Here is a 14201-nt window from a genome sequence, read left to right as displayed (position 1 = left end):
TGAGACTGATTGAGAAAGTAGACCCACCTCTGCCTACTCAAAGGTTGCCATCAGATATACTGAGAATGGATGTGGAAAGAGCAGCCTGTTCAGAGAACAGTTTGTAAAACTGACCACGGCCATACAATTTGCCAGAAAAGCCTGGTGAGCACAGCATCAGACAAGCAATTTACCATCAGTTGGTAGATGTGGGTAGATAGCTCCCAGAAGAATTACACAGGAATCTGTTTAGGGGGAAAAAAAAATCAACAAAATGCCACAAGCAACTGCTGTTTTTTTTTCTCTTTCATCATGCATGCATACTTTCACCATTTCCTTGTGACCAGGAAAATGGAGCTCTACTACCAGCAGGTCTTCCTTGCGATTCTACTTGTACTTAAGCTTTTGTTGCTTAAGTTGGAATATGTGGGTTCTCTTTTGAGTGGAGATGTATTTTAATGGATGCTTAGCTACTGGGTATTTGATGAAAAGTGACTTGGTACAATTAATTCTCTGCAAGATCCCTTACAGTTCTGCTATTTAGGAAGGAAAAAAGAATATGGTCAAACTAAGGCCAGGTCAGAGATCATTGCTGGAGTCCACACACAGTGCTGAGAATAGGGAGAGAAAAGCAGAGCAGCCATTGCAAGCAGAGGATTTATCTCTAATTGTTCCCAAGTTTGTTTCCTCATGAGGTAGAATTAGCCCTGTTGTACTTTTGCTGCGACTGTTGGCAAAATAGAAATCTGGACCTTTGGAAGCAACTTTTTGCTTCAAATTGAAAGGGGCATCTGATCTTCCTTACATTGTCAACTGTTGCTTTTTTCAGTGGTTCACTGAAAAACTGACAGCTAGTAAGCTTCAAAGCAGAGAGGATCTGCTTAGCATCATTATCTTCAGTCCAAAGGCAATGCCAAATATGACATCTGGCAACCGGGTTGGATGCTAGGGCTATTCCACATCACATCCATAGAGGCATCTGCCAAAAATGCCGTAGGCCAGAGACATTTTTCACTATGGAAAATAGTTTCTTTTGGAGAGATCAGAGATTTTAAGATGATCATGCCAAGCCATCAAAGCTCTGGAAAAGCACGTAGCAGATAAAACTGCCTGCAAATCAGATGCTGCCGCCTCAGAATCTGGTTTCAAAGCTTCTTCCACTTTTTTTCCAGCTGGCCTACTCATCAGTAAAGAAACTCTCTTCAGAGAAGACAACCATCTTCTTAGTCAGGGATGTTCCTTTCTATACTTGAACAGATGCATTACTACCATGGGTACCAAAGTATTAGCACTTCTCATAAGTTATGTGTTGGCCAGTCTGTATTATCTGTATGAATCTTAGTGCTACAATTCATGATAAAACTCAGGCAATCATGAAGAATATTAAGGAAATCCATGAAAAGGCTTTGGTTTCTCTCCACCCATCTTTCTGACCCCCCAAAACCTCGTTCCCCAGGTTTTACTTATGAAGTAATATGACATCTTCCTTGAAAAAATGTCATCCCCTAAAGAGGTCATGAAGACCATATTGTCTTACTATTGTTTTTTGGAGGGAAAATAATGGAAAAACTTGTAATTACAAAATCAACTCATGCCTCAGAGTATTTGCAATTAGGGTTGAGGCCAGAACACAGGGCAGATATCAAGCTAATCTACAAAAAATATCTTTGTCATTCACATGGACAAGTCCATGTGCATTGTCTGTTGTATCTCTGTGTTGTTTATCTCTGTCACACCTTTGTGACACAGGAGTGTGTGACCTGAGCACAGAATAGCAGCTCTGCTCACTGGTCTTCAGCATAGCTAGGAATGATGAGTACTTGCTCCTCTTCTCTGAAGAACCTCTTGTACCAAGGATTAGGAAACATACTGAAATATCACGGGGTACACGTAAACATTCAGGTGTTGGCATTTGTCTTTTCAGAACTAGTAGTAACTGTCAGGAGCATACTCTTCTGAGATTAACGCAGATCAGAAAGCCCAAAGAAAAGTATGCAAGACATAGCATGCATGAAGAGAGCTTCCCCAGTGTTGTAAAAAATGGATGAGGTTTTCCAGAGATAGGATGCAAAACTCTGCTGATAAGGACTGCATACCTTCTGCATGACGGTCTATTCAAAGTACTGGTCTTTCTTTGATTTATGCTGGCTCTAAGATGCCTTTCCTTCATTGTTTACTGAAATAGAGGCAATGAGAAAACAAGGAGCAGATCTACCTGTTAACTTCTTGGTATAAAAAGGCATGCTTGTGAATGAAATATCTTTTCTGCAACCATCTTTCCCATACTGGGCACCAGCTGATCTTTGCACTATGTAAAGGTCAGGAGGGAACACTCCTCACTGCAGCACCAGGTTAACAGGGGAAAAGATTACTCTGGTACACTACAGCCATGCATAGACATGATGTTTTACAGACCAGTTCCTCCTAGGGTAGCCTTCCTGGTGCCATTTGGATGGTGGGATGCTGAACTCTGAGCAGGCTGCCAGAGGTGGGGAGCTCTAATCTCGGGATTTTCACTCTGTTTGCCTGAGCTGCACCCAGTGTGCAAGTGGGAAAGCAGAGCTCCTTGGCAAGAATTAACAAACGTGATGCCTGAAGGACGGAGCTTGTTGTTGCAGTTGTAGGCTGCTATGAATGGAGGCAGTGTAAGGAAGTATGAAGGGGCCTTCTAGAAAGCTACTATCACTCCGGTATGATATACAGCCTTAGATGTGTGATAGGTCTCTCTTAGCACAGAGGAGTGAGCCAGAAAGCATCCCAAATGAATGCACTGACTTAAGTGCGTTGAATGCAAGGACTGTAAAGCATTTTCAGGGCTGGAGAACTTGCGGAGCGCAGGGGATCCTGTCGCACCAGCTGAGGCAGATATGCTGGCACATGCCCGTGTGCTGGATGGGTGGAAGCAGTCCTGGGATGCTGCCCTTCCACAGCAGCACAGAGCAACGGGTCACAAGAGAACTCCCCATGAGGAATCCTTCCCAGGGCATGCCTGGGTTTTTCTCCTTGAAGGAAGGCAAAAGCAGGTTTTTGTCCAGCTCCACTAACTGTTCTGAATGTGAGTGGGCAAAAAACTACTGTGCTCTGTTGCACTGCAGACTTGCTTAACTGTCTGCTCTAACTCCACAAAAGTGCTGACAACTTTAATGGAAGCCTGCAAGCAATTAACCAAATGCTTACCTTCTTCCTCAACAAGAGAGATGAAAACCATGTTTGAGACACGGGATAGAAAAAAAATTGATAATATCCTGTAAATCTCCAAGTATGGAAATTACTTCTTGGTACCAAGAAAGCAGCTATCAGCCCAGCAGAATTTGAGATTACAAATGAAGATAAAAAGATTGTGTCCAACTGTTTCCCTTGATGCTTCGGCTTCTTACAGATGTAGGCTCTAAAAATGGAAAAGGGCAATCTTTTCTTCAGAGACGAGAGCAGAGCCATAAGGTAAGAGTACTCTGTCATGCAGTAAGAGAACAAACCCATGACTCTTGTGGAAATGTCAAGTTTGGGAAAAACACCAAAACTGGTATTCTGGCTTAGTTAAATCATGTTAGTTTTACCTCAGCAACTCTCAGCATGGGTACTTATTTCATGGTAAGAATGCCAAAAGTGGAGTTAAAATTATAGTGGTATAATTACACTAGTAAAATTTCTAAGTTATTCTCAAGCATGTGGCTGAATCCCTGTTTTGATTTGTGATCCAAGAGGGCTCTTTTTCAACAGCTGACGAGAAGTCAGTTCACTTAGGGCTGCATATACTTCTTGGTACAGAAATGTCTGCATACAAATTAAAAACAATAACTTGAAAGGTTGTTGCTTCTTGGAGGATGGTGGGTTGATCAAGAAGAAATTGGATCCAGATTCCTGTTTAAATTCTGGTGTTAATTATGTGGTGCAACTCCCACTGAAATTAATGAAGCTATGCATATAAAAAAAAAAAAAAAAAAAAAAAAAAAAAAAAAGTACAATTGAGCTATTTCTGCTTCCTCTGTTATACATGAAGGCTTTTCCAGTCTACTATAGCACAGGGAATATTTAATTATTAGCGGGTGCAGTTATGTCAGCAACTACTACATGGGAACTCCAAAACTTTTAAGATGTTGAATAAAATTTTTAGAAAAATAGAAAGCCCTTTTTACAAAAGGCACTTAGGGGTTCAGGACTTTCAGTAACCATGACACAAAATGGAGCTTAGGCTTAATTTGAGAAATATGGTAAGTGCCTCATTTAACCTTTAGCATAAAACTTTCAAATATGCCTTGTAGGAGTAGTATAACTGTCAAACTGTTCATACAAGATACTCAGCACAAAAAAATAGTACTCACAAAATTTTAGCCATATTGTATGGGAGTAAGACAGTGTTTTTTTTTCTCTTATCATTTGTTGATAGATAGGACTCTATCTAAAGGAAAAGTTGTGTAAAACAAGCAGAAAATGATAAAAACAATTCAAATTATTAAATGAGTTTAGCCACCATACAAAAGCTTCAGGGAAAAGGTTCTCAATTTATTTTAGAGAAGCCTGAATAGAAATCCTAGGTTCCAAATCTCTTGAAAATTTAAAATTTAGCTCCTGATTTTCAGTGCACACCCAGTTCAGTACTCCTATATTTGAATGTAAAGATTTTCAGTGTATATTGTAAATCACATTTATAGTATATGTACAGTTTCACCATATAAAAGTATCTCAAAGGCAGAGATCCAGCATTACTTAAGCTGTATTTCTGTTGCTCTCAGTAGAGATTTTTAATATCCAGAAAAAAAAAAAGTCTCCAACATGATGGAAGTCAGTATCTAATACTATACACTTACTTTCCCTGGACACAAGGGCAAGTGTCCAGTATACTTAAACAGTGACAGGAAAAATAAATTCTATTTTACTGTAATCACTGACATTTAGTAAATGTTAGACTTCCTTTGATAAATCATTTGTTGAGTTCTGAAAAGAGCTTATTAAGTCCGAATTTTTTAAATAGCAAGTCACTTTTCCTAATATTTAGTTCTTAGTTTTTGTTTCCTGATTTGACCATGTTAACAATGACAGTGATTTATGATCATACAGTCAAATAAACAAATGGGCATTTCACACAGTAGCACGAAAAACATTTTTAGAATTGCTCAACACCTTTCTGAATGATTTTTGACTTTTCAGTACTGTCTTAGAGAAGCTTATCCAAAGCTACTGAGGCAAACGGGAGTGTCTCTGATGTCTTCAGTGGGACTTGGATCCATGCCAAAACAAATGGGTATTACAGTTCAGTCATAAAAATTGTCAGAGTGTAACTATTATATGAGCTCGTCTCCAGTAATTAACATGTTTTCTCTTTCCTGCAAGTGCCCATATCAAACAGAAGATACAACCAAGATGCTCTCTCTGACAACTTTACAAGTTGCACAGCACCAGTGCCAGGCAGCAGATACAAAGAAGAGATTTATGATTCCGGCATCATGAAACCCAACAAAATAGAGAACAGGATTCAGCCACCTCACCATCTTATTAAAGAAGAAAACAAGTTAGGCTTTAACAGAGACCTACAAGAAAAAATGAGCATTAATGAAAGTTCTTTTTCAAACTCAATAGCTAATTCCTTGCTGCCAAAATCAGAATGTTTCCAGCCTAAAGCTATAGGACAATTAAGTCATCTCCTACCAGTGCCCTCCGTATATGAACAAACGAGACGGATTTGTATGAAAGAACCTAAATATGGGCATATTAGTCACCATGCTACAAATCTAGATGAAGTGGACAGTGATGAGAGAATGAGTGTAAAGCTCGATCATGACTCTGAAAGTGAGTGTGTGATGGATGTAAGACCCTCTGGACAAGTTCCATTTGTGCTTCTAAATTATCACCATGTTTTAGCTAAACATGGCACATTTCAAACTTCATCATGTACAGCAACAGGACATGTAGGAGAAAATTATGGATACAATTCTGAGGAAGTAAATACATTTATTTACAAAAACCAAAGCCCCTCATCAGCTTCTTCTCCAGAAACCCACAAGGAAACTGCACTACCACATTATATTGGAACTTCTGTAATAATAGCCAATGGAAGGTGACAGTAGTAGAAAAGTATTTACATGTAATCAAGAAGCCAAACTGTAATGATTTCCAAAAAGCATGAGAAAACATGGTTACATTTACTGAGCATAGATGAAGGTCAATGAGGGACAGACTTGTGTGTTTCTGGCAAGCCATGTGTAACAGCACCTTTAAGGTCGGGAAAAAAGAACACATCTAGCTTCAGTGCTTCGTTGTCAAAGATTAAGCTCTGGTGCCAGTGAGAAGACTTGTTACAGATCTTATTTTTGTTATTTTATAGTGTGCAACAAAATGAAATGATAGGTGTTATATGCAGAGATTTATATGAAGAACATTTTTTCCCTTATCCCCTCCTTCTCAAAGTACGTTCAAGATTTTTTTTTTTTTTAATCATTATCATAAACTGTACACTCTAGTTTAGGTATTTTTGACAAACTGTGTGAAACCTTACATCAACTCTCCACCCATATGTTAAATATCATGACAAATGAACTTTGTTTAAAGAGTGGTGATTTTTAGTATCCATAATACAGTTGTAAAAACCAAACAGAACTCAGTTTGGAACAGGCTTATTTATTAATTATCCAAAAGTTTTTAAAATAAATCAAATCTGAATTTGATTTATTTAATATAGATTTCAGGATTCAGAGATTGTTACTGCCACCATTTAACTTAACAAGGAATGATATCATGACAAATTAATACATAAAAATATACATATTAAAGGGTTACAGGTCTTGTCATGGCAAATTGGGACAAATCACATAGTAGGAACTAAAGATTATTCCCCATAAAAATGTAATAAGAAAAAGAGACTTCTAAAAAGTGTAATCCACTGAATATTCTGGGAGAACGCTGTGTAGTTTTTCAAACCAGCTAATCAAAAATACATTTAAATAATAGCACCAGAAAATGTTTTATTTATAGTAAAGGGAATAATGAACATTTACGCTTTATTTTAAACTTACTAGTAACCTTCTGAAGTTTGAAAAGTTCGTTTTTTAACACACTGCACTTCCTTAAGCATAAATCTCATTGTCAACACAAAGGTAAGATTAATATTTGCCTGATTCATGCACTTCACAAATTATGTCAGTGGACAATCTGAATAAGGAAAGTCAGAAGTCATTGCACAACCACAAGAAACAAGATTGCACTTGAAGTAAAGCCAGGTTCATCATTGCTTTGAAGTGAACCCTTCACAAATATCTCAAGTTGTGCCAATAAACTAGAAAGCAAAAAGCATTGAGCATATATTTAAATTCTGCCCAGCCTATTAGGGACACCCCCCTCCCCCCCCCCCCCCCCCCCGTTTTTACTTCTTTGTAAAGTTTGCAAACCAAGAAATAAGGAAACATACGAATCTGTGTGTGTTTTCCTGACAAGTTGGTCCAGTTTGTCTTTCACCCACTTCTGAAACATTCACATGCTTTTGATAAAACAACGTATGGCTCCCTACATAATAGGTGTAAATAATAATAAAGGTTTTTGTAGATCTGAGTCCACCATGTTTAGCTACATTTCTTAGCCCCATTCAAAGCTAGTTTACATTTTAGAAACTTTTTTTCTCTTATCAGACTCTCTCCAAAGAGACCTTTGCTAAAGAAAATGCTTACCTGGCTTGTGCAATATGGAAAAATACTTGCTCATGGATTGCACCTTGTCAGATAAAAATGTAATGAAATACACACTTTTTTAAAGTACACGTTCTCCATCTTGTATGTACAGCAATAATATTCAGTCACCTCCTTGCACGTATGGATATTTATTGCTATGAGTAAACAATAATACTGTTAATGTGTTTGAAAATAATCTTCAGTATTTGTATTGCTTTCAATTAAAAGTTTAACACAGAAAGCTTTATTATGAAGCTAAATCAGTATTCATTTTGCAAATCCACAGCTGCCTGACTTAATTTGCTAAAAAAAGATACGTTTAATGACAAATATAAGCAAAAATATCTGATCAGTCACTACAAGAATAGAGACTTTGTAGCAAGAATAAAAAAATAGCAAAACCAAACCAACATATTCACTTTAATTGTACTCCTTGATTTTTCTAAAGCTAGAGAAGGCATTTCTCCAGAAATGTTGTGAGTATTATTATCATTCTGATTTCATTAATTGATGAGACTCAAGCTGGTTTTATAGTGGCTTTACTTAATAGCTTTCCCAGCCAGTGTTACTCACGAACGCACCCAACTTCTTAGAAGATACAATTATGCTATGACTTGTATGTTAATTTTCTTAAATTAAAACCATACCCTATTAAGGAGTAACTGACATTGTTTGCATCATTAAAAAGAAACCTGATGCACAATTCTTTCATACTACGTGTCTCTCCATACATACCTCATTAGTGCATTGCTGCACATGAAGTCAATCTGGTGTATTTTTCTGTTCTTATAAGTAATTCTCATAATAAAAACATGTTTTCAGGAACGTACAAATTAGGCTTTGGTTAAAAAACACCATTAATATTTTTCAGTTAAATACCACAAAATATTTTTCCAGCGTCTAGCTTGTTATTCACACTTCCAGGCTTTATTCAACAAGCCTGAGTAGAGGAGGTGTTCCATCACCCTCCCACAGATGTTTTGCAGTATATGACATTCAAATACACGATATTTCCCCGCTAGGAAATAATGAATCAATTATGCATTCACATATGATAATACAGAGTAGGTTTTAGAAAAGATCTGTGATTATAAAAGCAAATGTGTGAAACATTTTTCCTGCCATTCCAAAATAGAAACTGCAATTGCATATTCACATCTGGAATGTGAGTACATTATACTGAGAGAAAAATAAGAGTTCAGACAGTGACTTTTAGTCAGCTAAACTACAGATGTTTATAGTATGCTATTACTGTAGAATGTGGTACAGCCATTGACAGTGGCAATGCTTTTAATAATTGGAAAAAATTATGTCATGTAAGTGGAGTGTGAATTGCATTATGTTATGAAAAATAACCTAAGTTCTCTCCATCATCCTTATTCGAGCCAGTATAGAAATCTTTATCATAGATAACTTTATCATGCAATTTGATGGGATTTAAAATCTTGGGAGAGGTCAGGCCTAGCAAGTAAAGTCTATGCAGAATGAAAGAGAGAAAGAGAGTGAGAGGGGTAATGATTTACCAAAATATAAAGTTGGAAGTGTTAATCCCATATTGATGTCTCAAAAGTTTTTATCCTTTTAATAGAAACAGTGCAATGTAAATAAGGTGGTAAGGGAACAGACTTCTCTCCAGGTTACAACCATGTAATTTCAAAAGGGCATTTAAACAATTTAATGAAATTAAGCACAGTGGACTATAGGTGTAAAATCTTCTAACAGATCACTGAGATAAAGTGGAAATGCTCTCTTTATGAATGGGATACCTGCCAGATATTAGCATTTCTCTAGAAATCACAAAACACCACACCAAGCATTTTTTCAACATTTCAGTCATACTTCAAAAGCGACACAGAAAAAAATTAATTTCATTTTTTCCTGAACATTAGATTTTGCTTTTTTTTTTTTTTTTTTTTTTTTTTATATGATGCAGATATGAGCTATTTGGCAAATGTAGGTGAAAAAGCACGCAAAACAAACAACCTATTAATGCTCAGAATTATATATGTATTCCCTAAAAATGTAAAGCATTTTTGCTTATTTATTATGTAAAACAGAACTGTTAAAATGATAATAAAGTCCTGTAGCCAAAGGAAAAAATGAGTTTGATTTTTTTTTACTACAAAACACAAGGTTTCACAAAGAATAACACTGTATATTTGAAAATTTATTTCAATTATGACACTATATTTGACAGTTAGTACATCATAAAATACAAGGAATTATGTATTCTGTTTAAGCCACATCGCATTTTAAAGGGAGAGTCTTGGAGAATGGAAAATAACACAGAATCACTAATGAAACACCCTAATGCAAGATATTCAAATACAGCATCAGTTTACAATTCCTCCCTGCAGTTCTTTTTTCTCAGTTGTTTGCTACATGATGATACTCTGCTGCATGCCACCATTTTTTGACCTCTGTTCTTACTTCAGTCCAGATTTAATTTCTTTGGTGTCTGATCATTGCTGTGCATCACTACCATAACTTATGCATGCAAATGCTTTTATCAAGCCAGCTTCCCCCAGGAATGAATCAACTGTTAGCAGCGCAAATCTTTTTCACGACACCTACTAAGCTGTACTTCAGAAAAATTTGATGTAGCTATTGCATATTACAAAGTAGTTGCAGAGAGTAATTTTTTAGACTGCTGAGGTCTTGTAGCTGGATCAGAAAAAGCAAAAAATAATTTAACCCCCCCAACAGTTGCACAATTAAACAGCAGCATAAAGAATTAAATACTTTAATATTATTTCTAGATAATAGCCCTTGAAGTATATTATATTTGCTAGATAGATTTTAACAACTCTCTGAAGTCTTTTAAAACATTTTAATAGAAGTGAGATGTACTGCTTGAACTCTTAAATGTTAAGTACATTATTACTTTTTCAAATCTTTGGAAACAGCATTGGTTCTGTCTGGACACAACCTGCTTACTCTTGCTGAACACAGACGTGCCAATACACTCTGCTTGCTCTGCAAAAGTTTTCTTATCAATAAAAAATCTCTATAGATATTTTCACAATGTGTAATTCAAGAAACATTGTAACAGTCTCGGAGAAAAAAATGAAGTCACAGAAATATGGACACCATAATAAATGTTTTTGAAAGCACTTCATCGAGAAAATAGTTTAAGATATGACATCAGCCTCACAATGAAATAAGTGGTTTACTAATCTAGACATTTAATAAAATTAAACATTTTCAGTGCATTACTTCTGGATCTGGAGATGTCTGATTCTCTCCATACCTATGTTCAGAGACCATACTACACCACATTTGTCTGTCTTATATAAAGAACAATAATAAAAATGATTTCCATACAAAAATGTTGTGGTTTTCTGGGTGTGCCAAGTTTGCCGTAAAAAGAACAAGATTACTGGCTGTGCTCCCCAAATACCTTAAGATGAGTGCGGTATAGGAAGGTTGACTGGCTTTCTTGACAGTAACAGCTGCAAGCCAGAATGACCCGATTCCGCTGCTCTGTATATAACATGAATTTTCTTTGTGAAGTTCTTTGGTTCTTCTGAAGGAAAGGTCAAGTCTGTAACAAATGCTTTATCCAACTCAAGGCTGTTTCCACAAGACAGAAGGTAGTTTTAAACACACAGGAAGAGGCCACTAAAAAGTTGAGGCAAAGTGGTATTCCCACACCATCTACCTATGCTCTAACAAATCCGCACTTGATTAGTTCTTATTTATAGAAAGAAAGTTCAATGCTAAGTTTCAATGCAAACCTTTTCTGAATAATTTTATAACTCAAAGCAAGAATAAAACATGTTTTCATTAAAAAAGACTATGAAGAAATCCAAAATGGAATGATAGCAACCATGAAATATTGCAGCGTTTTTTTACTATTAAAAAATACATCTGCCTCCTGCTCACTGTGATAGCTTAGTAAAGTGAAATTTTGCAGGTACTCCATCATGTCCTTCCAACAGGAACATGTTTTATCATTTTTCCCCATCATTCTTATACAGTACTTGTCCCTAGCGTAGGGAGAGCATGTTTTAAGGAAGCAATTCAAGTCAAAACCCGATGCCCAGCCTGATTATTAAAAGGAATCTCCACAGGCACTCATCAGTGTATCCATCAGTGTATCTGGAATATGAGTGATATCAATGATGTTTCCTGTTGGCACAGTCTACTGTACCAAAACAGACATAGTGTTTTAGCTACAAATTTCATATTGAGATACAGATCTAAAGTTTTGTAAAACTCTGTGGTTGAAAAAAACAGTACCAGAATTTTGCTTTCCACAGCTGACCAGCAGCAGCATGCAATGCTTATGAGCTACTTGAAGGAAAAGGTAAAAAAGAAGTGAAGATGCACAAAGATGTATACATACACAAATGCACACACACAAACACACTACATATATGTATATATAAATGGGCTCTTTTTTATTTAAACTTTATTAACTCAGACTCAAATTTAATTCAATTATAATATACATCAATATTTGATTCTGAAATAAAGGTAGCTGCCAAAAATTAACAGCCCAAAGCAGTTTTGAAGCATCTGGTGGGAAAATGTGAAAATCGGTGTTCGTGTGTATCATTTTAACTAAGCCAATTAACAGCTGTCTACACTCCACTGTACAGTTCTATGAAATATTGGTGTGCAGTCTCATATGATGCAGATCACAAGGGAAAACAAAACAGCAGGGGACAGACAACCAGGCACACACACTAATATACTGTGATATGGAGCAAAAAGTCCTGAATGTAAGAGGGACAACTTAATTTTTAGCACTTGCTGCCAAACCACCTAAAACCTAATATGTGAGGATTACTCTAAATTACCATTACAGACTAGCTTCCTTGCTTTAAGACTTCTTGGCTTTGTAACTGAAACAATCTACTAACATGTTCAGATTGTTTATGAGGTGAACTTTAACCTAAAAAAAAACATTTCTGGCTAGTAGACAGAAGTGCTTTGTGGAAACCAATTTGGCTGATCCACCTTTAGTAGGGACAAGGTAACATAATAAGCAGTGCTGCCTACTTGAGGAAATGAAGCTGGCCACATCACACCTATGATAAACTTTTCGTTTGTAGAGAACCATTTGAAGTGCTCTGGTGGCCAGCCTCCTGGTGCAAATTCATCTTGCACAGGAGAAAAACTCAACAATCTGCCTATCCAACAGAAGCTCCCACACGTCTACCTTACAATGTTTTCCAAACATGACCACACTAATGCTGTGCAGCCAGCCCCAAAAGCAAGTAATTCCCAGGTTAGCAGATGTTAAACCTCTTGTTCTCAGTGGTTAGCAGCAAAAACAGATGCCCTACTTTGGGAAAGGAGAGGTGAAACCAGAAATGATGGAAGAGAATTTGGACAAAGATAACTGAGTGTTTTCTTGTTTTCACTGTAGTAATTGTTTACTGCAGGGATCTTAAAGAGTGGGGCATTTTCTCTTACTTATTCTCTTAACTTCTTTACTACTACAGTAGAATTACTATTAAACTCTAAACTGTTTAGACTTCCATCCCCTGGAATGGAATCCTACGATAACCCAGATAAGAGCTTTTCAACTAGGTGTTACACCTGTCATGACCTCCAGTGGGCTATTCTTATAGGGCTAAAACCTCTCAGAAAACTGTAATTTAAAGGAGATATGAGATGATTTGCTTAGATCCAACTGAGTAGAAAAAGCAAAAATACATTGGTATAAACAACCACAGTTCTTACGAGCTGATGGAAAACTCTCCAAAAACTCAAGGCAGCCATGACAGAGTTGCAGACCTGAGACCAAAGCACAGTATGTAAACTGTTGTATAGATCCATATGGAGAAGAACCAAGTCAGCAAGGTTCTACTTAGACCCGAAGCTAAGCACAGTGGCAAGCCCACTAATTCAGAAATATATGATGAGCTCTTCTAGATGATTCCACTGCAGACAACAAAAAACCCTGAATCTAGTTAGTAAAAACATGGTAAATATGTAAATCTTGTACAGTATTGCACTAAGCACAATCAAAACACCCCTTCTTAAAACAAAAGATTTAACCAAATACAGTGTGTAATCGAAGAAAAAGTTCTGTTCATTATAAAGTATTCCTTTGAAATCAGGGTCCTTTTAAAGAAAAGGTACTTACAAAGAATGGCAACTTAGATGTGTTTTTAAGTTAATACATAAGAATAGAGGACTTTAGCAAAAAGATACTTCTTCTTAAACTGTTGAAGTTATCCATCTCAGAGAACAAAGACATCAGAAATTGGAAGAAAAACAAAAAAACAACCATGCCATCACCCACCCTCCCACCTTTAAGCAAGCTTAGCTGCTTGGTGTTGAACAGTAAAGAGCCTTCTTTTGCATTGTGAGCTCTGAGGACTGTTAATGCTTTGGGATTATGAGGTTTCTCAGCATGTCAAAAGAGTTGCCGTCTGGATGCACAGACTCTACACCTTTGCCTTCTTCATGAACTTGAAGGAATCCATAATCATCTATCCCAACTATCCATGCGATTGGGCCCTCCTCATTGTAGAGATGGACTTGCTTACCACTGTCGTTAAAGAAAAACAGACAGTTATGAATTAATTGATTGCAGAAACAATAAAA

General features: G+C 36.7%; 2 protein-coding genes across 4 annotated transcripts in view; one reads left to right on the top strand and one right to left on the bottom strand.

The window, feature by feature from the left end:
• SIM2 (SIM bHLH transcription factor 2) overlaps positions 1-7308 on the top strand; it is a 57300-nt gene extending 49992 nt beyond the window's left edge. The window contains exon 12 of one of the 2 annotated variants that reach the window (XM_084523958.1): positions 5311-7308. In XM_084523958.1, coding sequence (XP_084380084.1) covers positions 5311-6038 — 728 coding nt within the window. In that variant the 3' untranslated portion in view covers positions 6039-7308. The remainder of the gene's footprint in view (positions 1-5310) is intronic. The other variant, XM_084523959.1, reaches the window with a different exon arrangement.
• The window catches only part of HLCS (holocarboxylase synthetase), a gene marked incomplete at its 5' end in the record, with an annotated part of 127633 nt that continues 120006 nt past the window's right edge, over positions 6575-14201 (bottom strand). For both annotated transcript variants that reach the window (XM_084523744.1, XM_084523745.1), the window contains one exon: positions 6575-14145. In XM_084523744.1, coding sequence (XP_084379870.1) covers positions 13977-14145 — 169 coding nt within the window. In that variant the 3' untranslated portion in view covers positions 6575-13976. The remainder of the gene's footprint in view (positions 14146-14201) is intronic.

The sequence above is a fragment of the Aythya ferina genome (genome assembly GCF_964211825.1).
Source record: "Aythya ferina genome assembly, chromosome: 1".
NCBI lineage: Eukaryota > Metazoa > Chordata > Aves > Anseriformes > Anatidae > Aythya > Aythya ferina.
Note: the sequence above shows the minus strand (reverse complement) of the source record. Positions and strands in the feature narration are given on the sequence as shown.